At 43.7% G+C, this 24,953-nt stretch overlaps 1 protein-coding gene across 1 annotated transcript in view; it reads right to left on the reverse strand.

Annotated features, from left to right (window-relative positions):
• Positions 1-24,953, reverse strand: part of PAPPA (pappalysin 1) — a 235,406-nt gene that overhangs the window by 91,665 nt on the left and 118,788 nt on the right. Inside the window, exon 10 of the mRNA XM_019731188.3 lies at positions 2,842-3,035. Coding sequence (XP_019586747.3) covers positions 2,842-3,035 — 194 coding nt within the window. The remainder of the gene's footprint in view (positions 1-2,841; positions 3,036-24,953) is intronic.

Genomic DNA, 24,953 nt, shown 5'->3' on the forward strand with positions numbered 1-24,953 from the left:
CCTTTCTGCTTGTTTCCCCGTGACATTTTTCAGGAATTCATTTACTTCCAACTTATGCACCTGACCACATATTCCCAATCTCCCACTGTCATCTTCCATGAGATCCTTCCAATCCTAGGTTCTCCACTTATGGGCTGTGTGCCTTTGGGGAAGCCACTCCACCTCTCAGTTTTGCCAAGGTGGGTAATAATTCTTACCTTGAAGAATGGCTATGAGCTATACATGAGCACCTGGTACGGTGGCTCCTGAGCCTGGAGAACCACTGGTTCTCTCCTCCACTCCCCTCAATCTGCTTTGGTTCCCACATTCTGGACTCATGCACCTACACGGCCTGTTCCTGTAGGAACATTCATGTATGTTGACGGGTGTGTGTGTGTGTGTGTGTGTGTGTGTGTGTGTGTGTGTGTGAAAGAGACAGAGACAGAGACAGAAAGAGAGAGGGAGAGGAAGAAGGAGGAGAGGATAATTGTATAGGGGGAAGGTGCTTTGCAAGCTATGAATCTCCTCACTGGAGTCCCTGACAGAGTGAAAATTAACTACCAGCCTCCTCTAATCACAGCACAAGGAAATGAAGACCATGACTACACTTCCTCCTCTTCTGCTCTGTCGTCAGAAGGGAGATAGTTTCCACTCCAGAAAGAACCTTACTTAGAATTACACGGTGTGTGTGTGTGTGTGTGTGTGTGTGTGTGTGTGTGTGTATGCAGGATGGGGGCAGGGTGTGTGAATGATTTTTCTAAGCATTTGCTTTTAGAGGGGAATTCAGGGGACTTTTGTTCAACTGCCCTCCAAGCCATCCTGCCTGGCCTTGCACCCAGCCTGCACACACGTCCCCTCCCCTGACCCTGTATTCTCCAGTGAGTTGATCTCATTATGGCAAATTTAGTTACAGCTGAAGTCTCCTTGTAACAAAGATTATGTCCAAGCCCGGAGTAATGGAACCTAGTCGATTTCATTAAAATAAAATTGGTTACAATGAATAATTCAATAGGATGATTTTGTTTCCTCATCTCCTCTTTGTAGATCGAAGAGCTAGTATTTATAATGATTTTTGTTTTAAATTGGATTTTTATTTAGGAAAAGATAATCACCCATAATTCCTGACAGCCCCCTCCTTGCAAAAGTGGAATAATTGCTCCATGAAGTCTCTTTTCAAATGCTAAGACTGGAAAATTATTTCTCTCTTTTTCTCACATTAGTAGCAATAACCTTTGGGTGATGTTTAAGCACAGCTGCTACCTCAGTTCTTCTCCATGTGAGATTCTGAGTGTGTTAATAATTCCCTTGTTTAAATGATGTTTTTTAAACATTTCTAGGAACTGGATGCCAGTGTTGAATTTGGAACCCCTGGTTCTACTGCCACCCAGCCCTGCTGTTCCTGAGCTGGACCTTCTCTGTCACAGAGAGGTGATTACTGAATATTTTCTCTTAGTGTTGTTCATTTGTATGTAGCAATATATGTGTGTGTGTGTGTGTGTGTGTGTGCACTCGCCCATGTGAACGTATCTACAGTCAATTAAACATGCATTTCCTGAGTACCTAGTCTTATCTAGATCTTGTGCTTGGAGATGAGGGGACAGAGATGAATAAACTCAAAGCTGTTTTCAAAGAACTAGCAGCCCAGTGGGGGAGACAGACACACAAACAGATCTTTGGCGTTCAGCACAAGAGGCAAAACCCAAGATGAATTCAGCAAGTACAGAGGTGGCCAGGGGGAGGATGAACCTTAGACAGTCATTCATTCACTCACTCACTCATTCACCAGGCTGGCACTGCACATGAGAAGCATCAGGGAACACCACGTTTCCATTTATTTCCACTCTCCGCAGGGCAATTAGAAGCAAATGCAAATCAAGAAATGAAGCGTCTAATGAATGTAAACATAAGCAAACAGATAAATGAGAAAAATGACCAAATACACACTGTAACTTAGAAATGAGATGGTCCCGTCTTGTACCTCATCCGCTGATTTTCACTTATACGAGGCCCCAGAAGAAGGTTACATCTCTCTTTCATCTGGAAACCCAGCCTACCCTCCTGACCCTGACTCGGGGAATGGCTAGGAACAATGGCTCATCTGCATGGCCAGGAGGCAGGCTGGCCTCAGAGATGGCTGGTGGGCCAGGAGGTCACAAGTACTGAGTCATGTCTCTGGGAAATGGGAGTCTCGCAGAAAGCAGGTGCTTGCTCAGCAGGATAATTGGAAAGGGGGCCCTGGGGACAGCACCACCACCCCTAGAAGCACATAAGCTCCGGTGGCCCCAACGCCCTTGCTCCCTCAACGAAGCTGTTAGTCCTTTGGGGAAGAAGCCTGGAACGTAAATAGTGCATTAGGGGACTGGGAGATGAGTCACAGCTTTTTAGAGCTGGAAAGGTCCTTGGAGTTCAAGTTCAACTACTCTCTCATTTAAAGATGGGGTGGAAGTGGGGCCCAGAGAGGTGGAGAGACGGGTCCAAGGCCACACAGCAAATTCACAGGAGAATGCTCAAGGAGCACACAACTTGGCACCCTCCACAAAATGTGGGGCTCCCCAAAGAATGTGTTCTTACCGTGTTGAATTCAGTAGTATATCTAAAATGGAGTTTCTTCCCTAAATATGAACGATAACAGGTGGACATAGGAGCAGTCATTACCTCTCCTGTGCTGATGTGCGCTGCACTTATCCATTGCATGTCTACTCCCTGACAAATGGTATTCATGAGGCCCCGTAAGCACATTTGGCTAAAAGTATGGTCACATGGCCATGTCCAAGGGCACTGCCTTTGAGGTGGGCAGCCTTGAGGTGCAGAGCAGAAATTCAGAATGTCTGCAGGGAATGCCACCCACAGCTGGGGTCTTACCTGGGACGCTGCTGGCTGGCCGATGATGACCCAGCCTGGGCATTGCTGGTCTTGATGGGAAACTGACGCATTGGATGCCCATTGATCCAGGAACCCCTGGGGCGTGTAGACACCACAGTCCTTGATGCTAGTTTTCTGTTCAAACTCCTCACATACCCCGTCACCATCATGGAAGTAGCACCGGCTGGGTTCATCTGCAGGAGATGGACATAGAAGAGAGGACAGATTGGTATCTGTTCTTTGGTGTCAGTTATCAGCAGCAGCTATGGAATCATCAGCACTGGTAACCCCATCATCCACAGGCACAAGGGAATATTATTTAGCCTTAAAAAAGGAGGAAGTCCTGCCATAAGTGACAACATGAATGAACGTGGAGGACATCCTGCTAAGTGCAATAAGCCGGTCACAAAAGGACGTATACTGTATGATGCCACCTGTATGATGTGTGTGTGTGTGTGTGTGTGTGTGTGTGTATGTGTGTATATATATATGTGTGTATACATATATGCTTATATATATCAAACTTAGCAGAAGGAGAAAGTAGGCTGGTGGCTGCCAGGGGCTGAGGGGAGGGGACAATGGAGAGTTACCGTTCGATGGTATAAAATTTCACTTATGCAAGGTGACTGAGTTCTAGACATCTGCTGTACAGTATCGTGCTTATAGCTAACGACATTCTCCTATACACCTAAAAATGTGTTAAGAGGGTAGATTCTGTGCTATGTGATTTTTACCCCCCCCACACACACACACACACTCACAAGCACTTCCACCTTCATTACCCCAAGTGAGTCCATAACAACCTTGTGAGGAAGGTGTTATTGTTTTCATTATTATTTTCATCTTCCAGATTAGGAGACAGAGATTCCACGTGTCATTAATAACTTGCCCAAGGCCACACCGTGTGACAATGCTAGATCCTGGTTTCAAACTCAAGCTTCCACGTCCCAAGTTCTGGGTACATTAGCCAACACCGTAGAACTCCATCATCACAAACTGAGGTTTATTGAACTCCAAAGAGGATTTTGGTTTCACAGGAACAGTGAACTTACACACCAGAGAGGCTGGCATCAGTCCCAGTCCTGTAACTAAATCGCTCTGTTACTTTAAGACAGGTCTCTTTTCCTCACCGGGTGCAATCGTTGTTATAGAGAAAGGGTTAGACTCCTGGGTCTCCCGGAGCCCTTGTTGTTTAATGCTCTAGGTTCTAAGGGCTTGTTGGATAACTTAGGCATTTCATGTAAGGCCACCCAAGCCCCCATGTAATTCAGATCACAGTCAAAATGTCTGCTTGGGATAATTTAAAGCTGCAGCTGGCTGCAATGGTTGTCATTCAGCTGCAAGGACAAAGATCACAGACGCACAGAGCTGGTGGGGTGCCTTCTAAGTAGGCGGGACCTCTGCATGTTTCTTGGTACTTCACATGGAATGATACCAGGAGAAATCTAGATGTAGCCATCTGAAAGATATGACTCTGCCCGTGTTTTAATAACTCGAATGTCAGGTATTGTGTGCTATTTTCCCAACTCTTGTAGGCAAAGTTAAATACCCCATTCTTGCATGGGTTCCTAGTTTATCAAGATCCCCACCTTAACACGTATCACTCTGTGCTGCCATTATGTCTACGTGCTATAGCTATTCCAAAAGACCATGAGTTCCTTGAAATCTGGTCCCTACCCAGGGTCTTAGGGTGATCATATAATGTGCCATCCACACTAGTGCACTTTGAGATTCTATTAAATACTATGTCCAGACAATAGGCACATATCCTGGGGAAAGCTGAATATCCCAGGCAAATCAGAATATAAGGTCACCCTAAGAACCCTGCCCGATCTAGGGCACCCTTCCCCTATTCACCCCAGAATAAGCAAGTGGAGCCCTATTTCAAACCAAGATCTGACTTGTGTCCCTTCTATTAGCTATGGAACTTCGCATAAGTAGCTTTCCTGCTCAGCCTCTGGCTTCTGTCTACAACACAGAAATGACTGTCCCATCTGAGACAACCTTTCAGAAGAGCCATAGGCCTCTCATAGAAAATGGACATAAACATGTTTTGCACATTCTAAAACAATGGTCAAGAGAAAAGATACTCTTCATTTTTTAAGGGGTCAATCTATCTCTAGGTGACTGAACTGAATCACCTTGTGAAATCAGGACTCACTTGAAACACTTTCAAGAAGCACCCCCCCCCCCCAAAACCCTAAAGGAAGAACCCGGGTCAAGTAGGAATAAGGCAAGGATTTCTATGATGCCAACTATCTGAAAAAGGAATCACTGCATTCAGGGGCAGCAGAATGTTGAACCCTTTTCGAGCTCCAAAATCCCTTGTTTATTTCTGCAAACCGTTTACATAGTGAAATACTATCAGAAGAGCCAGAATAAATCAATTCATTATAATTCAATTATTTAAGGGTGAGTTTGAGCCAGCTCAGGACTCCGGTGACCAGTAGCACGCCTGGCAGTTCAAGCACGGAAAGAACACAGGCTCAGCGCTTCTCAGGCGCTCCAACAGCTTGGTCAACGTGGCCAACTTACATATAATAAAACTCAGGCCCAGCCCAATCCAAGAGTGACCAGCCATCAATCCAGACTTCACTCGTTAGAAACCCAATAAAGGGAATTGCAAAGAGCATAGGTTTTGGCACCAGGTGAAGCTAATTTGGAATCCTAACTCTGCCGTATATATACCCTGTGGAGGACTTAAATAAACTAACTTCTAACTTCTCTGAACAGCCTTTCTCTCATAAAAAAAATAAAAAAAATAAAAAAGGAGATAATAATATGTATCCAGTGTCGCCCCAGTGATTTCATGGGACGATGTGTACCCTGCCAGCCCTTCACCCACTTTACCTAATGGAACACTAAGAGCCATAGGAGGTAAGGAGTCCGCAGAGCTAGAAGTAGCAGCCTGGCCTTTTTACACTTGGCAGAGAAATCACACCCCCTACATGTCATATCCACACAGTGATGAAAACATATCCTCTTGCTGATAAGACCACAGGGTTGCCTGCCTCTCGTTACCACCTTTCTCCTCCTCCAATATGAAGACAACTAGGGTAAGATTACAATAAGATCAGAGAAGGTCTATTTTCTAAGATGACTTAATTTATTTCCTCAGCAATGAGACCTCACAGTGGCAGGAAGTGAGGCTAGAGTTGAGTTCTCCTGAAGCCTAATTTCTTCTTGATTATGTTTAAGATTTTAGTAAAGACCTCTGCTTGGAATCAGTGGAACTGGGAATGAAGGAGAGGGAGAGGGAAATATAGGTAGGTAAATAAGTATGTAAATAGGTAGATACTGGATAGATAGACAGATTGGCAGAGACAGAGTTCAAAGAGCGATAAGAGAATGAGAGAGAGAGAGAGACAGAGACAGAGAGAGACAGAGATAGAGACAGAGAGACAGAGAGAGAGCGAGCTTGGTTTCTCCCCCAAGATTTTGCTGACAAAGCTACTCTGAGTCCCTTTTTTTGAATAACATCCCTGGATTCTGCTACTCAGTTTTTCTTGCTAGGAGAGTCCCAGAGGCCCTTCAGCTATATCTGCCAGTCTTCATCTGGGGAATTCTCTGTCCCTCTCTACTCCCATGCCCCACACACTGAAGAGAACAGGGTGAGGAATGGAATACAAATGTGTGGCCAGGAAAAACAAAGACAGCAACAACAAAACAGGAAAATAAAACTGGCCTTCCTGTTTTCATTACATCAATTTACTTGGTGCTTCTGGAATGCTTTATGCTGGGAGCTGAATAGTTTGCAGTGAAAAGAGTTTGAAGTCAAATGATCACCCTGCCACTTGGCTTCCATGCAGTAGTTAGGTAGCATTCATAATAACACATCCCATTGGGAGGGGTATGGTGAAAGCTTATTACATTCTCAATAAGTAGTTGCTGGTTGAATGAATGACTAAAATTTGGCACTCCCGATGCACATACTCTTGTCCTAGTATAGTTTAGACTCTGCACCCTTTGAATTTTTTATTTTTATTTTTGTTTTTTTACACTGGGTCTTAGGGTGAAGGAAAAGGAGCAGAGACACCAGTGGGGAGTGGTGATTGCACTGGGCGATGTGATTTCTCCATCTCAGCCCACCTTCCCCTGACATAGGGAATTCCTCCTTCCAGATTCATTCTCTTTTGTGCCGTGACACATTTAGAAATCTGCTCTATCCAGGTAGAAGTCTTGATGTGGGTGGGGAGGCACTGCTAAGCCTGTGTTCTTAGGTTAAGCATTTATTTTCAAGATACTTTCTATGCCTTTTGGAAGAAATGAGCTCAGCTCCAAGAGCCCAAGGCAGATGCACTCTCTGCAAGTGGACAGACACAGCTGATGTCGCTTCTCATTGACTTACTTTTCAATTACCATCTGTCTGGAGCATGGAGATGAAATGTCATCCCTCTGCATTCCTGAGGTACGTCTGAAGGACATCATTTGAGATAGCAGGTGTTGTTACCCTTATTTGAAAGCTCAGAAAGCCATGTCTTAGGAAAACAAGACGAGTTTACTTTAAAGTATAAGCAAAGTCTGTGGTTGGAGATATGATATTGTTCAGAGTTCTTGCTCTTGAAATCAGAAAACAGGTGATTGTCTCTCAAACATCTTCATGATGCCCAGCTGAGACTAAGAACCAGTCACTCATTTGCAATCATTTCAGCAATAAATGGGCAACAAATCAGAGGTACCGAAATTTTCGGCAGATTTTAGGAGTGAGGGATGCTTTCATCCCCAGCTAAGATAGACTCTAACCCACAAATGAGAATTGGAAGACTGTCAATTCATTTGACCAGTAAGTACCAAGTATCTGCTGTGTCTGTGCTGGTGCTGGGGACACACTGATGAATCGGATAGGACTCCTCTCCTGCAGGGGGAATCAATACTACTTGGGAAAATGGGGGAAGGTGTTCTGAGAAGATGGTTTGGGGGCAGCATCTTGAAGGATCAAAAGAATCTGAGCATGTGGAGGAAAATGTATTAATGAGCTTTATCCGCAGGTGGGCATATGAGTCACCTGGCAAAGTTATGATACAGGAAGTGCAATGGATCCTGGAACTGATCAACTGAAAAGCTCATCTGACACCAAACTGAGGAAGGATTGCAATGTTATGTGAAGGAATTTTATCCTGCAGAAATAGGGAGACTGTGAGATTCCTCCGATCAAGAAAGTCATGTTATACCTGTGATGTTCACACTCTTAGAGGCAGTGAGGTGTCACACCTGATTTTGCTTAGCACTGTACCACTGACTATTTATGTGATTTTGGGCAAATTACTTAGCATTTCTAAAACTTGGTTTCCTCATCTGATTCATGGTTGCAGGATTGAATGTTTACTTTGATGCTCAGACCACTTAATAAGAACAGGTGATCAATAAATGGCCTATGATGGTGATCTTGGAACTGAAAGCAGTGATTTCACTTTACAAACGGGAAAGCGGAGGTTCCTAGCGTTGGAGTGATTTACTGAAGCCTTTAGAGAAAATTTCCGGTAGAGACAAGACAGACTGCTGGTTCTTGAACTCATAACGCAATGCCCTTTCTACAGCACGATGCTGCCTCATCAGACTGGGTTTTCAGGATATAATTCCGGCAACAGAATAATTTGTACTCTTAAGTAAGTTTCGATATTACTTTTGGGACTCTCTGATTTCACTTTTCACCACAGACACTAGTATGGCCTCAATACAACTAGTCTGAGATGCTATTGGGGTTACGCAGTCTCCAGCCCATTAAGAAAAGAAAAGAAAAGAAAAGAAAAAAACTATCTGCAGATGGGAGATGAGAGTTGTAAGTGATAGGAGATAGATTCGGTTTAGAACTCAAGGAGGAAGCAAAGAATTTGAATACACTCTTCTTAGATGGGCTACCTTCCAAAGGATGGTAGATTTACCTGTCTTTCTAAACTTCCCGTTTATCAAGATGGGTCAGCTTTAGAGACATTCCAGCTGAGGAAACAGTGACTGGCATTAGGATACTCTCTTTTAGTCCAGTGATTACTTTTTTTTTTTTTTAAACTCTAGCAAAAAAAAATAGTATTTTTCAAGTTCAGCTGTTTGTTTAGGGGTGGGTCCAACCACAATAAGCTTCATTCCACATAACAATTCATCCAAACAACAACAACAACAAAAGACCAAACTATGCACAATCTTTGTGTCCAAATAATAGCTTCTTGGAACAGGGGAAATTGGAATGCTTAACCCCTGAAGGTTTTTGAAAGGGAAGTTTGGGATGTGTATATGTTGGGGGGTGGGTGGGTGGCTATATTGGCATATTTCCTCTGGAACAAAAATATCTGGACTTTACATTGCCTATCTTTCAAAGGCTCCACAACAAACCCACACTGCTGACCTAATTTAATTCTATTCAAACTGGGGTTTGTTCTTATTCTCCTCAACCCAATCAGCCTGTCCAGAGTACAAAACATAGGGTGACAAATGGGTCCTAAAAGACCATGAATCTGTTAATAAGCTTCAGATGCCGATTAGGTCTACTGAATCTGAGGAGCTGAAGTTGGTTTCTGGTTCCTTCTAGGGTTGGCCACATACCAAAATGGGCCAGAAATTCCTTCTTGTGTTTCATTGTGACAACCAGGCACCATCTAGCAAACCAAAAGCAGTGGAAAAAGAAGAGTGAATGTGGATGTAGTCTCACATTACTTCTCAACCCCATGCGCAAGCCTACCGTGTTTCCCTGAAAATAAGACCTACCCTAAAAATAAGACGCAGTTAAGATCATCAGCCAGATGGATACATTTAGTACGTTATGACGATGTTCCAGAAGAAGATGATATGACTGTATTTGAACAAATGTAGATTGTTGTATATGAAAAAATAAGATATCCCCTGAAAATATGCCCTAATGCGGCTTTTGGAGCAAAAATTAATATGAACCTGGTCTTATTTTGGGGGAAATACAGTACGTGAAGAGAACCCCCAGGGGACAGCCTCGTTCTCTGTCCACTTGGCCCTTGCAGCACAATAGTAATTGACTTTGGGACTTGCCCACTTCGATCCCTTCTCACAAGGCAGCCTATGAGCGATTAATCTAAAACGTAAATCTGATCATATTTGAAATCCTTAATGGACTGCTGTAAAAGTTTAACTTCCCCACCTAGTACTCACGTCCTTCTGTACTCCAGCTCCGTCTTTCCTATCTAGTCTCATTGCCAACCACACTTCCACTCTCAAACACACAGACTTCCTTCCCAGAGCTCAGACCTCAGAGCTTCTGTCCCTATTTCCTGAGCCTTCCTTAGAAAGGCTAGTTTCTGCCTTTGAATCTTCCATCAAGACAATTCCAGCATCTGCAGCTTCATGAAGACTCACCTGGCACTCTTTTGCATCACACCTGTCTAGCACAAACTAATCCCCTCTATTTCCTGTATGATTATTCTCTCCTTCCAAACCAACAAAACTGGATATTGCCTATATAAAACTTTTAATTTAAAAATGAAGTAACATAAATTTTAAAAATTAAAAAAAGTCCCATCGTTCCATGTATCACCTTACCACTATGTCTCCTACTTCACGTTTCTCTTTGCACCCTTCACACTAAAATTTACTGAGAGCTACCTAAACGTATGTGACCCACTTTCTCTCCTAACAGTTCACTCTTCAGTTCTCTCCAATCTAGTTTCTGTATTCACCACTCCATCTAAATCAATCTTGTCAAGATCACCATTAACCTCAAGGCTGCTAAAATGGACCAAAGTATCAAGCCATCTTGAAGCATATAGAGAAGTAGCCCATTCCTCTTTCCCTGAGGTTCTCTCTCTTGGATTCCATGGCACCGTGCCATCCTAGTCCTTTCTGGCTCTCAGCTCTTCCCACACAGAAGCATTTGATGTCTTCTGCTTCCCTAGCTCTCTACTACATGTTGCCAGCTTTCAGAGCTAGGTAGGTCTTGAACCCCCTTTTTCTTATCTACCTACATCCTCTCATCCAGTTCCAATTTTAAAATAAAAAAAAATTAGATAAAAATTTTAAAATATCTATGTACTAATGAGTCAAACATTTCTCCAGCTATGACATCTTTTCAGAGTCCCAACTGCCTACAATGGCATCTCTACTTAAACATCTATTTAAAGTCATTACAAAATCAACATGTCTAAAACAGAAGTAATGGTTTCTCCCCACATTCCTTTCTTCTTCGTCTTTGTAACTGACAACATTGCTCAACGATGGCCAAACCAAAACCTTCTGGTGCATCTCTCCTCTTTTTTCAACTCACCGCCCAACACCACAGAATGCCCGACGTCCTGTAGACTCTTTCATCTCAGAATATTCCAAAAAGATCCACTTTTGTTCCATCACTGCTAGCGTAACCCAAGCCACCGTCACGATTGCACTGTTCGTTTAACCAGTCTCTCTGATTCTTCTGTCTGTTTCCTAACCCTCTCTCCAAGAGAGCACAGCTAGAGTGCTCTTTTAAAAACATAAACTACTCATATATCAGATCACTCTTTGACATAAAGCTCTTCAATGTCTTTCCATGTCACATGGAACAAAATCAAAGTCTGTATCCCAGCCTACAAGGCACCACTTGTAGTGAACATCTCCTATCACTACCCCCTTGCTCACTGCCTTCCATCCATTTATTCATTCAGCCATAAATCCAGACATCCATTCATTCAACAAGTATCTATTCCTTACATAAACCAAACGTGTTATTGCTTCAGAAACTTGAACATGTTGTTCACTTTACCGGGAATGCTTTTTTTTTCTTGGATTTTCTCACAATTGCTTCCTCTTCTTCATGTAGGACTCAGTTCAAATACTCCTCCCTCAAATAACAACCCTGTCTAATTACACTAAGCTCACATCCTATCCCATCTCCAACAGAGAACAGCATACAATCTTATTTTATTTCATTAACAGTATTATTCACGATCTAAAAATAAATTTTTATGTATGATTGTTTCTTCCCCCAATATGACATAAGTTTTAGGGAAGCACATTTCAAAGTGAACGTCTTTCTTTAGTATCAAGAAAACTGGCTTACCATATTGTGATTGATATTTAAGAATGAATGAATGAATGAATATGTACAGCTCTTGGATTGTAAGATACTTCTGGGCTGGTCTCAGTCTTACTTCTAGTTACATCCCTAATACTAAGGACCATGTTAATCTCATAGCAGGTACTCAGTGAATGATGAATTAACAAAGTTCTTCTGGAGTTTCAGAATCTCTGTTATTGATTGTATTGAAGATGCCTCAAACCTGATTTGAATTTGTTTCAGCAGACTGTACTACAGATTTTTATGAAAATAATAATTGTAAGAAGATCATATTACAAATGCAAGCACACATTAGTGGGGGAAAATGCAATTCTATCTAAACCATTCCGTAATATTTTTTTCCCATGAGACACTGTGCCTCACCATCTGTCCTAAATATAGTTTTATTTTCTTTCTTAACTGAATTTGCAAAGAAATGGAATATTTGGATTGAAATTTAATAAAGAGATTTGATGGTCTTATGAATTGGAACTTGAAGATACATTTACATCACCTTGAATTTAGTATAGTTATTTGAATGGTCTAAAAAGATTGTAAGCAAAGATAGTGACCCTAATAAATGACAATACAGTCAATAGAAAAGAATATTCAAAGCCCTGGATGATTTTTAGCTGGGTCTCTTTTGGGTTCCAATGATGTTTCACGATACGGAAGAGGGCATAAAATTCAGTCCGACAATGAATTCTTTAGTGGCCACAAAATAAGACAAGCATTCTAAGCACAGCCAGGAGGGATAGTGACGCCTAGGACCCAAAGGCCTTGAAAAGTATGAGCAGGAAATAATAAAATGAGATTTGTCTTGGATAATATAAGCTAATAATAAATGGAGAAATCAATCTGAAACATATGCAGAGAGTATGCAAAAAGAGACCAAAAAAAGGTTGATAAAAGATAGCAAACTACAAATGGAATGTCAGTGGTTTTAATGTGATTTCATCACCTCCAAAAGAAATAAATACATATAGATTAAAAAAAGAAAAAAGACTAAAGCACGGGACCCTGTCTCAAAATCAGCAGCTTGGTTAAGAGACCTGGAATCCAGAGAAGATGGCCTCTAATCTATCCGTGTCTTTGGACAAGTCATTTTCCCGTCTGGGCTGCAATTTCCCCTTCTATAGAATAAGATACTTAAATCAAGTAGCCTTTATGATCTCCTTCAATTGAGTCACTCTAAAATGCATTTGGTTCTTGACATATATTTTCTTTTTCTTTTAATCATTAAACTAGATTTTTAGTCTGGAGATGGGGAAATGTGATTTCAGCAACACGAAGACTGATAAAGGTGAAGATGAAACCATTCTGAAAAACATAGAAGTGAACTATAATGAAAAGCAGAGGGAATAAGGGACTGGAAATCAAAATTTGTAGCTCAATGCTGTCACTAAATTATTCTTTGGTACCGGGCAACCTACATCATCTTTCTGAGCTTTCTTTTTGTCTATTAAAAATATGACAAAATTACTTTTCTTACCCATTTTAGAAAGTGGCTGTAATGATCAAGTAAAATAATATTATGGAAAATACACAAACATGTTATAATCACAGACATAATCTAGAACTCATCTTCCAAATCATCAAATTTTTTTTGTGTGTTTTTTTTTTAGCTCAGTGTTTAAGCCTCAGCTGGACCGTCACCTGCCCAGTGAGAACTTTTTAACCACACCATCTTCACTGCAGTCTCTCTCTCCCCAACTAGTCTATTTATTTTCTACAAAACATTATATTGCTTCTTCAAACATTCACTTGATCACTGAATTGTTTCTAAAAAACAGAATAGCAGCTCCGTGAGAGCTGTTTTGCTCACGATCACATTCCAATTCCAGGACATAGAAGACAATCAGAAAACCTTTGCTGAATGAATGAATAAATGAAGGCTTAGTGCTGCAAGGGTCTTAGAAATTATCCAGTTCTCATGTTTCAGTTTGCAAATATCACAACCGAGATTCAGAAAGGTGAAGTAACTTGCTGAATGCTGCACAGTTGATTATTAAAGGCCAAGGGTTTGGGTTGGCTAAATAAGGCTCATTTGATAAATATTAGGAATATGAAATACTGCCAAATAGAAATCGGTCTGTGAGAGAGAACATGCATGTGAGCATAAAGAAAAACAATGCATTCAAATAAAAGTCAGTATGTAGACACATATGCATATCGATTCTTTAATTCAGGAAAACAAGCACCCCATCTGCCTGCTAAGACATCCTCAAGGTTCCAGAGAAGAGAGATTTTGGACAAGTGGATGCTATGTTAACAGTAGCCAAGGAATCGAAGATGAATCAGGACGCCACATGAAAGCCAAGACAGTTGCCTGTCTGGCACAGCTGGTCATGACTAAGGTGACCACAGTTTGGTGGGTTCTTGGAGGGAACCCTATGTAAGAAAGTAGAGTGTCAAAATGGATCCTTCAAATCTGAGCCCCGATGGTGTGGCCCACCCACCACAAAGACTGTCTTCCTGCCACGTGATTCACACAAGTCCAAAAAAACGAGGTATTCAAGCCACAGTGCCCTCCATCTCCTAGTCGGTGAGACATGCTGCAAGGCTCTAAAAATGGGCAGGCTTGTACTCAGGTAAGTTTTCTGTATTTCACAATGATGGGTGGGCCACTCTTCTGTCTTCGGAAGATGATTTTATGTTAGTTTGAATCTATGTGCTCTTTGATTTGTATTGTTGAATTGTAATTCGTTCTTACAGAAATGTGTACAAATGTCTCTCTTTTCCCAATGAGGAAAGAAGAAGAGGAAGGAAGAAAGGAAGGAAGGAAAGGAGGAAAGAAGAAAGGAAAGAAAGGAAGGAGGGAGGGAGGGTGGAAAGAGGAAAGAAGGAAGAAAGGAAGAAAAGAGAGGGGAGGAAAAATTGGTCCTAAATTTTAAGAGTTAACTTGGAATATTTGAAACTATCAACCAAAACCACTGTGTTTTTATCAGAGATGAAAAGGGTCAGCATAACTATTTATGTTCAAAATAATGTTCCAAGGATTAGTGGTCACCCTGAGATTAGTTTCCACCAACTGGAGAAGCCGTTGGCCCAAACAAGAACATGAGATTGCAGATTGCATTGCTGGATGTAGATTCCAGAACAGAGGACAGAGAAGTCCCCTCTGGTCTTACTGATAGCAGCATAGACCCACTCTGGGCCACTGATGACCTATGGGGCCCCAAATCGGCACTATCACTAAGCAGTGTTCACATAGGTATCGGGATGCTTAACCTGAAGAAGAGAAGGCTCAGAGGGGACACAACAGAAAACTCCTTTAACGAACTAAAGTTGGTCTGAAAATAAAATTGGCTGCCTCAGAAAATACTGATACATCCAACATTTTCTGACAGAGGCTTGATGATGATTGATAAGGAATAATCTGGTCCCTGTCTGTTTCTGGAACCCCTTCTTGTTTTCTCTAATGCACTCTAGTCTCAGCTCCAGGCAGGGGACATTGTGGCCACTTCCAGAATGTACCAAAGTCCCTCTCACTTTCCCACCCTTGCAGAAGCTTCCCCCAAATTCCCAGCCCGGCTTTACCTGAGACAAGTCTCCACTCCTCCTTTCTCCACAGTTTAACCAGGTACTTCTCTGGAAAACTCCCTCAATCCACCCCAGAAGGGCTAGTTGTCCCTTTCTCTGTCTTCCTAGAGCATCATCCACTTCCCCAATTAAAATTATAGCTACCATGTCATAAATTGATTTGCTAAATGAATAACTGCATGACATAGTATGTGCTGGGCACTGTATTAAATGTTTTTAAATTTGTAATGTCATTTAATCCTGGAAGAACCCCATGTGTTTGGTGTTATCATTCTCCCCATTTAACAGACAAGGAAAATGATATTTAAAGAGGTTAAGTCATTACCTAAGTTTCACAAGTTGCAGAAATAAGAATCAAACCCTGGCCAGTTTGATTCCAGAATCCACTCCCTTCCGCCTTCCCCTGCCGCCCAATGTGGATATGGATAAAGAGGGGCCTCTAATGCGACAGCAGATCTGATTCTCTCCAAGATACCCTACAATTTTGCAGTACTTGGGGGCTCAGGGGTCTGATGGAGCTGTGGTCACAGCTCTGCTCTGCACGAATTAGCTGGGTGTAGATGAGCAACCCACTTATCTCTGAGTCCCAGTTTCCTCTTTGGCAACTTGGTGAAACAATGACTCCCTTCCCAGACCTTGGGAGGACGAAATGAGAAACTGTATAGAAAACGCCTAGCATGGCGGCCAGCATGAAAAAAGATTCTGTGAAAGATCAGGAGTCTCCCTTTTCCTAAAGGAAGCAATCTGTCTCTGCTGCCTTGTGCCAGAGTTAAAACGCAGAGGCTCAATACCTTATGTTTTGGTTAGAGCTTTTTGATTTTTTTAAAGTAGAATCCGAGTTTTTGTTGGCAAGTGGTTGAATGCACAGGGGCCGAGCCTCCAGGCTCATAGTCCATTAGGGAATTTACTAGGGCAGCTCAGAACCTTCAAATCAAGTGCTTGCTTCAGAGGCAGTACTTACAAAGCCATCAATTTCCTTAACAAAGAGCGTTGGCTTAAATGCCCCCTTAAAGCAGTGTTATTTACACAGTTCTCCACTTCCTTTTGAATTCTCTGCCTGGGGGGCAGCCTACCTGCCGTCCTTTCCAGCTAGTCCTTAATTAGGCTCTGTGCCCAAAAGGAGGCTCGCTGAGTCTGGGACTTGCTTTTGAAAAGCAGCTCAATTTTGGGCTATCAGAGAATCCTGTTGGGTGACTTAAGTAACCACCAACATCACTGGTTCTGTCCTTCCCCTTCTTCTAAAATTGGGAACTGTGTGGACCTTGTCAAAACGTTCTGACCACGGTCACTATAGAGAAGGAGAGTCGCTCTCCCCTTTACAGGAAGGTAAAATCAGGCTCAGAGGACATCACTGCCAACACCGCCCTGGTGAGGTGTATTTCTGCGGCATATCAATATGGTGATAGTGCCATTTTATAGATGAGGAGACTAAAGGAGCCCCCACCCTTTTTGTGGCAGAACCAGGATTTGAACACAAGCAACCAGCCTCCGAGGTCTGGGCATGAAACCAGCACTCTGATTGCCCGAACTGAGGCATCTTGCCTGAGATGACAGCTCAGAGGTGCAAAGTCTGTGATTCAAACGGCCGTTTGTCGGACTCTAAAGACCAAAAAAGCTCTACTCCACTTTGTTGCCTAAAAAATAAAACTTAAGAACGTTATCCTTAAGAAACATCCCTTTAGAAATATATCCTTCCATCACACGTACTCTATATTTATTGAGCCACAAATGATTTGCCAGGTCCTGGATCAAATCCTGGGAAGCAGATGAATTAAACTGGGTCTCAGCGTGCCAGGAACTCAGGCTGGTGAGAGGGGCAAGTAAGTCAATTATTGACTGCACAGTATTTTGCTCTGCGGTACGAGATGATGTGGGAGCATAAAGGAGGGATCTCCCAACTCAATCTTACCCGGAAGTAAGAAAGCTTCTTTGAGGAGGTAGGTGAATCTCAGAGGAAGAGGAGTTAGTGGGGATACCCTGTGAGCAGCAGAAAGGAAGCTTGAATCAGGGTAGAAGGTGTAAAGCGCAGAAAATGCTGGAGCATAAGGTGCACGTGACTAGATCAGGTGCCATGGTAAGTAATTTCGATTTATCTCAAGGGCAAGGCCGAACCACCTGACACTTTCAAATGGAGAGCGGCAAAATGATGTTTGCATTTTAGGAAGGTTGCTCTGTCTCTGCTGGAGGATAGATGGGGGCAGGCAAAGATGGGGCACCAGGAATCTGGCAGTGTTTTCTTGCAATAGTCCCGGGAGGAGCTGAAATGGGGAAGGGGGCTGAGGCAGAGAGCAATAAAGGTAGGCAGAGAGAGGAGGGACTGATTTGGGGGAAGGAAAACAGTTTTCAAAGTGAAGCAAGGGAAGAGTAAAGGAGATTTCCTGACCTTCTAGTTTAAATGTCTGGTTGGCTCGTGGCCCCACAAGTTGAGAATGAGAAAACTAGGGAGTGCAGCAGGTCTGGAGAGAGAAATGGTAAGCCTTGTATTAGATGTGTTGAGTTTGAGTGCCTGGGGGGGGGAGGGCATCCAATAGAGTCACTAGATACACAAGTCCACAGGGCAATAGGGCATGAGACAGATTCCAGACTGAAGATGGGGATTTTGGAGTCTTTGGTTCTCAATGATGGGATCGGAGAGAGAGTGTAGGATGGAAAGTGGGCCGATGATGGAACTCTGGAGAGTGCTAATATTTAAAGGAGGGGCAGAAAAGGTCTGTGTAGGAATGACAGGAAAGATAAGGATGGCTGTAGCGAGGTTAAAGAAAACTGGAAGAAGATAACACTTCAGCAGCCCTGGGAGTTCAGAATTTCAAGCAAGAACTAGATAAGCTGAAGGAGAAAAATACTGCAATCTGTCTATTGAATCATGCTATTTACTAGAACCCCCTTCATGACTTCCCAGAGTAATGATTCTCAATTTTCTGCTTGTTTCCTTCGAGAGGCAGGGCATTCTCTACCTATAAGAACTAGATTATTGTTTTTAATAACCAAGTTATCAGTATTTATTGGTCACTTTCTGAATGACAGGCAGTGTCCCAAGCACAGCAGATCTGGCCCTCTCAATGCCTAGTGTGGGCCTGACACATAAAAGGAGCTCAATACATATGTGATGAGTAAGTTCATAAATGAAGGAAAGACTACATTATAACTCCCATTTCTCACATGGGAAAAGGAGTTTAGGGGGCCAAGTTCCCGTGCTCCTGGATCAGGCCAACGGGCTTGTCCTCTCACTCTTCCCATTTAGGAGTTCTCTTGGCAAAAGGACAAAGACAAATGGGCAAGTCAAGGCTTTAAGATGCTCGTGCAAACCCTCTTGTTGGAAATGAGGCTGAACTCAAGTTATACGCGTGGTTTTGGGCTCCTGAACTGAAGGACCAGCTCCAGCCAGGACCTTTTACAGTCCTGCCAATGGCAGTTGAAAAGTTGAGTTCAATCTTGTGGATAATTTGGGCCGGGTTTCCTACTGGTGTTGAAAGCCAAAATCACACTGATTTCTCTTCAGGTCAGTTTGCCAAGAGTACTTTGCCCTTGAAGAGCATCCCACTAAGGAGAGGTTGATCTTAAAACACGGCTCCTAGCATGTCATGCTTCTACCAAGAAACCACTGCTTGTGACAGGATCACACCTATCCACCCACCCATGTTGCAACTCCCATGAGTACCTTTCTTTGGGACTAGTTTACTCGTGGTACCCCCCAAACAACCCTGACTCTGGACCTTTCTAGCAGCAGAGCACTGCACTTGGTTGTACTGAGTCCGGCTGTCCAGGAAGCTGTCACAGACTCATCCACCTCCCACCAGGTGCTTTCCCACTCCTCCTGGGGATCCCGCACTCCAATCCATGCACATCCTTAATGACCAAGGTCCTCTGAAGTCCTCCAATGAAGGACTTGTTCTGCGGCTGCTTGTCACTCCCATCTGCACCCTGCCTAGCACAGAGCTCTATGTATGCAGCAGGTGCTTAATATAGACCAAAAAAAAAATAACGAGCGTGAGATTGGTCACATTGGCATCCAGGCACAAAGACCCTATGGACACAGTCCGGGGACAGAGGAGGCAACCTTAGCACTTGTGAGCGGGCCTGCAGACATGGGGTGCAGAGTATTTTATCTTTCTGTCTGGCAAATCAACACTGCAAACCTGGTGCCTTCAATATTATCATAATTTCAGATTTGCTTTATCTTAATTTCTCCTTGGTACTTAATCAGTAGCAGCCAAGAAAAAGTCGCTAGTAGTTTCATCCTCTGTTAAGTCGTTAATGATCTGTAAACAAACACTTCAGACAAGTGTTTCTTAAAGAGACCCTGGGATCTTTTCATTCTGTGGAGATTCCTTTTGCACAGTCCGTTGCTTCTCCTTCTCACTGCCTGTTTGCTGAAACTCTGTTCAGCATGTGCAGGCCCACGTTTTTGTATTAGGTAATCTCAGTGATCAAGAGGTAGCAGAAATGACTGCTTCAGCCTGGGGGCTGAAGAGCCAGACTTCCAGAGCCCCAATCCCTTCTCGGAGCCTTGAGTACATTACTTAACATCTCTGTCCTTTTTTTTTTCCCTATCTAGAAAGTCAGAAAACTATGAAAGCTACCTCTTAGGGTCAATGCAATTAATCAAAGGACTTCACAGGGGAAAAAATCATTAAATTAATAAAGTCACAACTAACTGTTTTTATTATTATGGAAAAAGGGTGGAAATCTATGTGCCTGTCTCATCACTGCCACTTGCTCTGAAGGTCTGGTATTTTGGAGGAGGTCAGGGCTCCTCCAGTTTTGGAGTTAGGCAGATGCTGGTTCAAATCCCAGCTCTGCCATGTCATAGCAACTTGCTCGGAACAACTTACTGCATCTCTTCCAGCCTCAGTTTCTCCTTGTATAAAATGCAGGGAATGATCCCACCTTCCTGTAGTCTCATGATGCTCAAGGGAGGAGACATAAGTGTCGCACGTGTCCTACAGGGCATGTGGCATTCAGGAAGGTTTGCTTCCTCTTGTGGTGGATTTCCAGCTCAATAAATATTTCTTGAATGGAGGCCACTTTCTCAAATGTCACTTAAACCTTTGGGGAATCTGTTGTGTCATTTGGGAAGTGTGGTACTAATGCCTGGCAGCAGGTGTACGGTGGGCTTGCCGTGAGATAACGCATTAGGCTCTCCATAAATATCAACCCACTCCCTTCCACATTCCAGGGGGGGTCCAGGCTGCTGGCAGTAGGTGGTTTGGGCTCCTCTGGCTACTCTTTCTGCCTCAAAATGTCATTTGGTTCAATTCACTAGACAATGACTGGCTTGGGCTGGATGCTGGGGACCCAGGGACGCACAGGATGACTTCTTCCCTCAAGGGTGACGAAAACTGATGTGTAAACAGAAAATGTGGGGAGTCAACACAATCACAGTGATGCTGCTATAGGCCCAGGAAGGAGATGGATGAGGTGACAGGCTCACCTCCCTACCTCTCGTCTGCCTGGATCTCTCCCTAACTGGGTATTCTTTCAGCCACTGAGAGACGCATCCATCTATACCAACAGTGGGTTGGCCTTTTTTTTTTCTGTACAGGGTCACAGATAGTAAGTATTTTGGTTTTGTGGGGACCATACAAGGTCTCTCTTGTAACTACTCAACTCTGCTTCTACAGTGGCAAATATCTAAGCCAAAGGGCATGCTTGTGTTTCAGTCAAACTTGATCCACCCAAACAGGCATCAGGTCGGGTTTGGCCACGGTCAGCAGCTTTCAGACCCCTGACTTCTGCAAACACGCACTTGCCCACTGTGCCTAGTGCAGCGGTTGGCGCTGCGTGCAGAACGCATACATAGGGGGGGCCTTCTCCTCCTTTCCTGCCGTAAGCAACAGCCTCACTGCGGTCTTCAAGGGCCTGCAGGATTAGAGCCTGCGAGGCTCAGGCTCGAGGCTCTTCTCTCTCCCTCCTTCTCTACCGTCCGGCCACGCTGACTTTCTCTGACCTCTTCAAAAGCTCCTTTCTGGCCCATGGATTTAACAGTGTGAACTTGGAATCCTCACGCTATCACCCTGCTCCCCATCTCCCTCATTTGCCCACTTCCTTTTCAGCCTTCAAGTTTCAGGTTCAATGTCATGTCTTCACGGAGACCTCTCCTGACCCCTCAATGTAAAGGAGGGCCTTCACTTATTACCCACCTCCAAGTATTTCCACTTAGTGGCGTTCTCAACAACTGCTTTTAAATAATTACGAGTGTCATTTCCCTGGCCTCCCTGGCCCTCCCTGGTCACTGCTGGTTTTCTTGCAAGGAGCACAGTGCTTGGCACACAGCAGGCATCCATACATGTCTGAATGGATGACCTGACATGACGCAGCAGCCAATTTGCACCATCTTCTGCCTCGTTCTGATGGCATATGTTAGAGCCCCCAGCAGCAGGCTACAGCCGTGGGGTTTTCACACCACCCTGACTGCCTATCCATCATTTTATTTTAAGCATATTACTTCTCTGTCCAAAAAGAAAAGAAGGATACAATTAGGTCTCTATCTCTTACTTGCTTAATACTTCAATTTCCCCCCAGGGCACCCCCTTCAAGAGATCACACTCATGAATATGAAATGTCTCTTCCAATACAACATGGGCTCCAAGGCCTCTCCCCTCTCCCAGGCTACCTGGGACATGACTGCTCAGATGCATCGCAAGGCACATGTGTGCACAGACAGGTTTCGGGTCACTTGAAATGCCACAAAGAGGTCCTTGTTCTTGGCTACCCAGACTCACCTGCCTTGGATTGCGGCTGCCTTTCAAAGGCACGCATCAAAGTTCGGTCCTGATTTCTCCAATTCAGACAAGCTCCAAGTTTTTCTGAGCTGGACCCCCTCCCTGAGAGTCAGGAAGCCAGCCGGGGCAGAGGGCTAGAATCGCTCCCTTCTGGCGTCAGAGGCTGTCCTGTTTCTTTTCATTCAAGCCCGACCTCTCTGTGGGGTAGGCCTCCCTGATTTCCAAAGGAGGTGGTACGTCTTGGTTTGAGGCGAGATGGCAAGCTTGATCCTAACCCGTGCTGACTCAAGGGTGTTTGAATGCATCCATCAGACCTCCCTGTAGAGGACTTCAGATCTTTGGTCCTGCCCCACATGGCAGCCTTCCGCCCCATCTCCTCCTTTTCCTGAGTCTTTGTCCCCTCAGTGACCCCCTTTGACCCTCCGGGTTAAAGGAATTCCTTTCTCCTCCCCAAGCCCTCACTTCTTTTAAAATGCACAGTTCAAAAACGATAATGACTTGGGACTTAAATTCTGGAAGTCAGAGCTGAAAGGGGCCCTGGCAGCTCATCTAGTTCACTCCCATCACTTCATAGCTGGGGAAACTGAGATCCAGGGGGTTCAATCACTCTGCATACGGTACCACCACATTTTAATGACAGGATCCAGTTCAGGACCATTTTTTTTTGCCAGAGATAGATTAGCAGTCTTTGCATCCCTCACAGTTGAGATGGGAAATGAGAAAAGGGATGAAAAAGTGTCATTAACTGGCATTCTTGAGTGTTCACAAACTGCCATGCCTTGTGCTAAACACCGATGGACATCATTTCCAGCTTTCCCTAGACAGAACTCTAGGTGTTTTAATTATATCCACCTTCCAGAAGAGGAGACTGAGACTCAGAGAGAGGAGGAGAGATACCCAAGATGAGCCAGGTAGTAATTACAACCAATATCCATTTAAACTCAGGCTCCTCTGTCTCCAACACACTGCCATGAGAATGGGATGAAGTATCAAACTCCTTTCATGCTAAAAATAAAAAAACAATGTGGCTACTGTCAAAGGAGGGTGAGCTATGAAAAATGAAAATACAGCCCAAAACATAGAACGGCTGTATGCTGGGGGCCTGGGCTTTATGCAGTGGAACATTTATAGGGTGATAATAACTGAAAATGGTTGTCGTCACGACTCATGAAAAAGGCACAGGAAGGACATATGTGCTCACTTTTGTTTCCTGCTGTGAGTCAATGGCAGCAACGCAGAAATAGTGAAAAAGAGAGGCAAGCTAGTGTTTTTCGGGGGGTTCCTCTGGATATTGACATGGTCTTTAAAGGTGGGCTGATGGGATTTGAAGTCTCCTCTGATGTACTTGGCTGTATTACTTAGGGCAACTCACTTAATCACTCAGTGACTCAGTTTCCTCATCAGGAAAATGGGCATTATTATTCTGACTAAACACAGTTGCTGGAAGGATGAAAGAAATCATTTGAAAAAAGGTTATTAGAACAGAGGATGGTACAGTTGGGTGTCTAATCAATGAAATAACTTCACACCTAAGTGTCTAGACTCTGCCTAGATACTCTTAATACCTCCTCTGCTATTTCTAGCTATGTGACCTTGGGCAAGTTACTTGACCTTTCTGAACCTCGGTTTCTTTCCTCTATGACATGGGGATAATAATATTATTTATCTCATAGGGTTCGGAAGGATTGATACAACTTCTTAATGAATGATATTAATAACAGTAACAACAGCAGCAGTAACAAATACATATATAACACTTTCCAGGTGCCACTGTTTTAAAACGCGTTACCTACATACCCTAATTTCGTTCTCACAGCAATTGTAAGTAGGAACTGTCACCCATTTTACTGATGAGAAAAATGAGGCACAGATAAACAGTGTCCGGGCCAGGCTTTTCCTCCACAGTATCACGGGTGAATACCCACACCATATTAATCCCAATGAATCATGACGCCGTATGTCATTACGCCAGTGCTAATCTTGCTACGCATCCAGCTGTCCGACTACCACCACCACGGTCACCTTTGTCACCACCACCCCCACACCTGCCACTACTATTTCTCTTTTCTTCTTATAAAGGCTTGTCTTCAACCCAAGGGCAGCTTTATTTCCAGAAAGCATTTTGACGAGAGTTACGTCTTCCACAGAGGGAGGTCTGAGGGAATACACGCAGCCAGGAGAAATTTTATTTTGTTTTTGTAATTTTAATTTTTTTTGCAAGGTGAGAAGTGGGTCGTCTGTTATAATTTCACTTTGTGAGGAAGAAAAATAGTAATAACTGCAACTCCCAGCCGAGCCTATCCTTCCCCTCCCCCAACTCTCGCCCCTCCCCCAACCAGATGCTGTTTTCCTTTTTTCATCATTGTTGTCCTACAGTCTCATCAGAACATCCACCAAGAAGACATGGCAATTCATCTTTTTGTTTTCCTTTCTCGCCTGGGCTCAGAGCAGGCCAGAGAGGCCTGACAGAGGGGCCCCAAAGCTGGGTGACCCTCACCCCTCCCAGTGACTGGTGGGGAGGCGAATTGATCCCTCCTCCTCCCCTTTCGCTGCCTCCCAGATAATTGAGTTATTGGCCCTGGCTCTAGGACAGGGCTGGAGATGCTGTGTGGGGACTAGAGACAAAGTACCGGTAATGGCAGAGAATGCGGGAGCAGAGAGGAGTGAGGTGGGAGCGTGAAAAAGAGACACACAGGGAGTGTGTGTCTGCCTGGAAAAGACAACGTGGTGGTCCCTTTGCTTTGTTTTCTTAACTATATATCAGCATCGAGCAGAATTTGAAACCCTAAAGTCTCTAAATAGATGTTTGACAAATGGAAGATTCCTGTATGAGACAGGACAAGAAGCGTTAGAGCCCT

The sequence above is a fragment of the Rhinolophus sinicus genome, chromosome 16, assembly GCF_057876585.1.
Source record: "Rhinolophus sinicus isolate RSI-liver-muscle chromosome 16, RSI-T2T, whole genome shotgun sequence".
In the NCBI taxonomy this organism is placed as follows: Eukaryota; Metazoa; Chordata; class Mammalia; order Chiroptera; family Rhinolophidae; genus Rhinolophus; species Rhinolophus sinicus.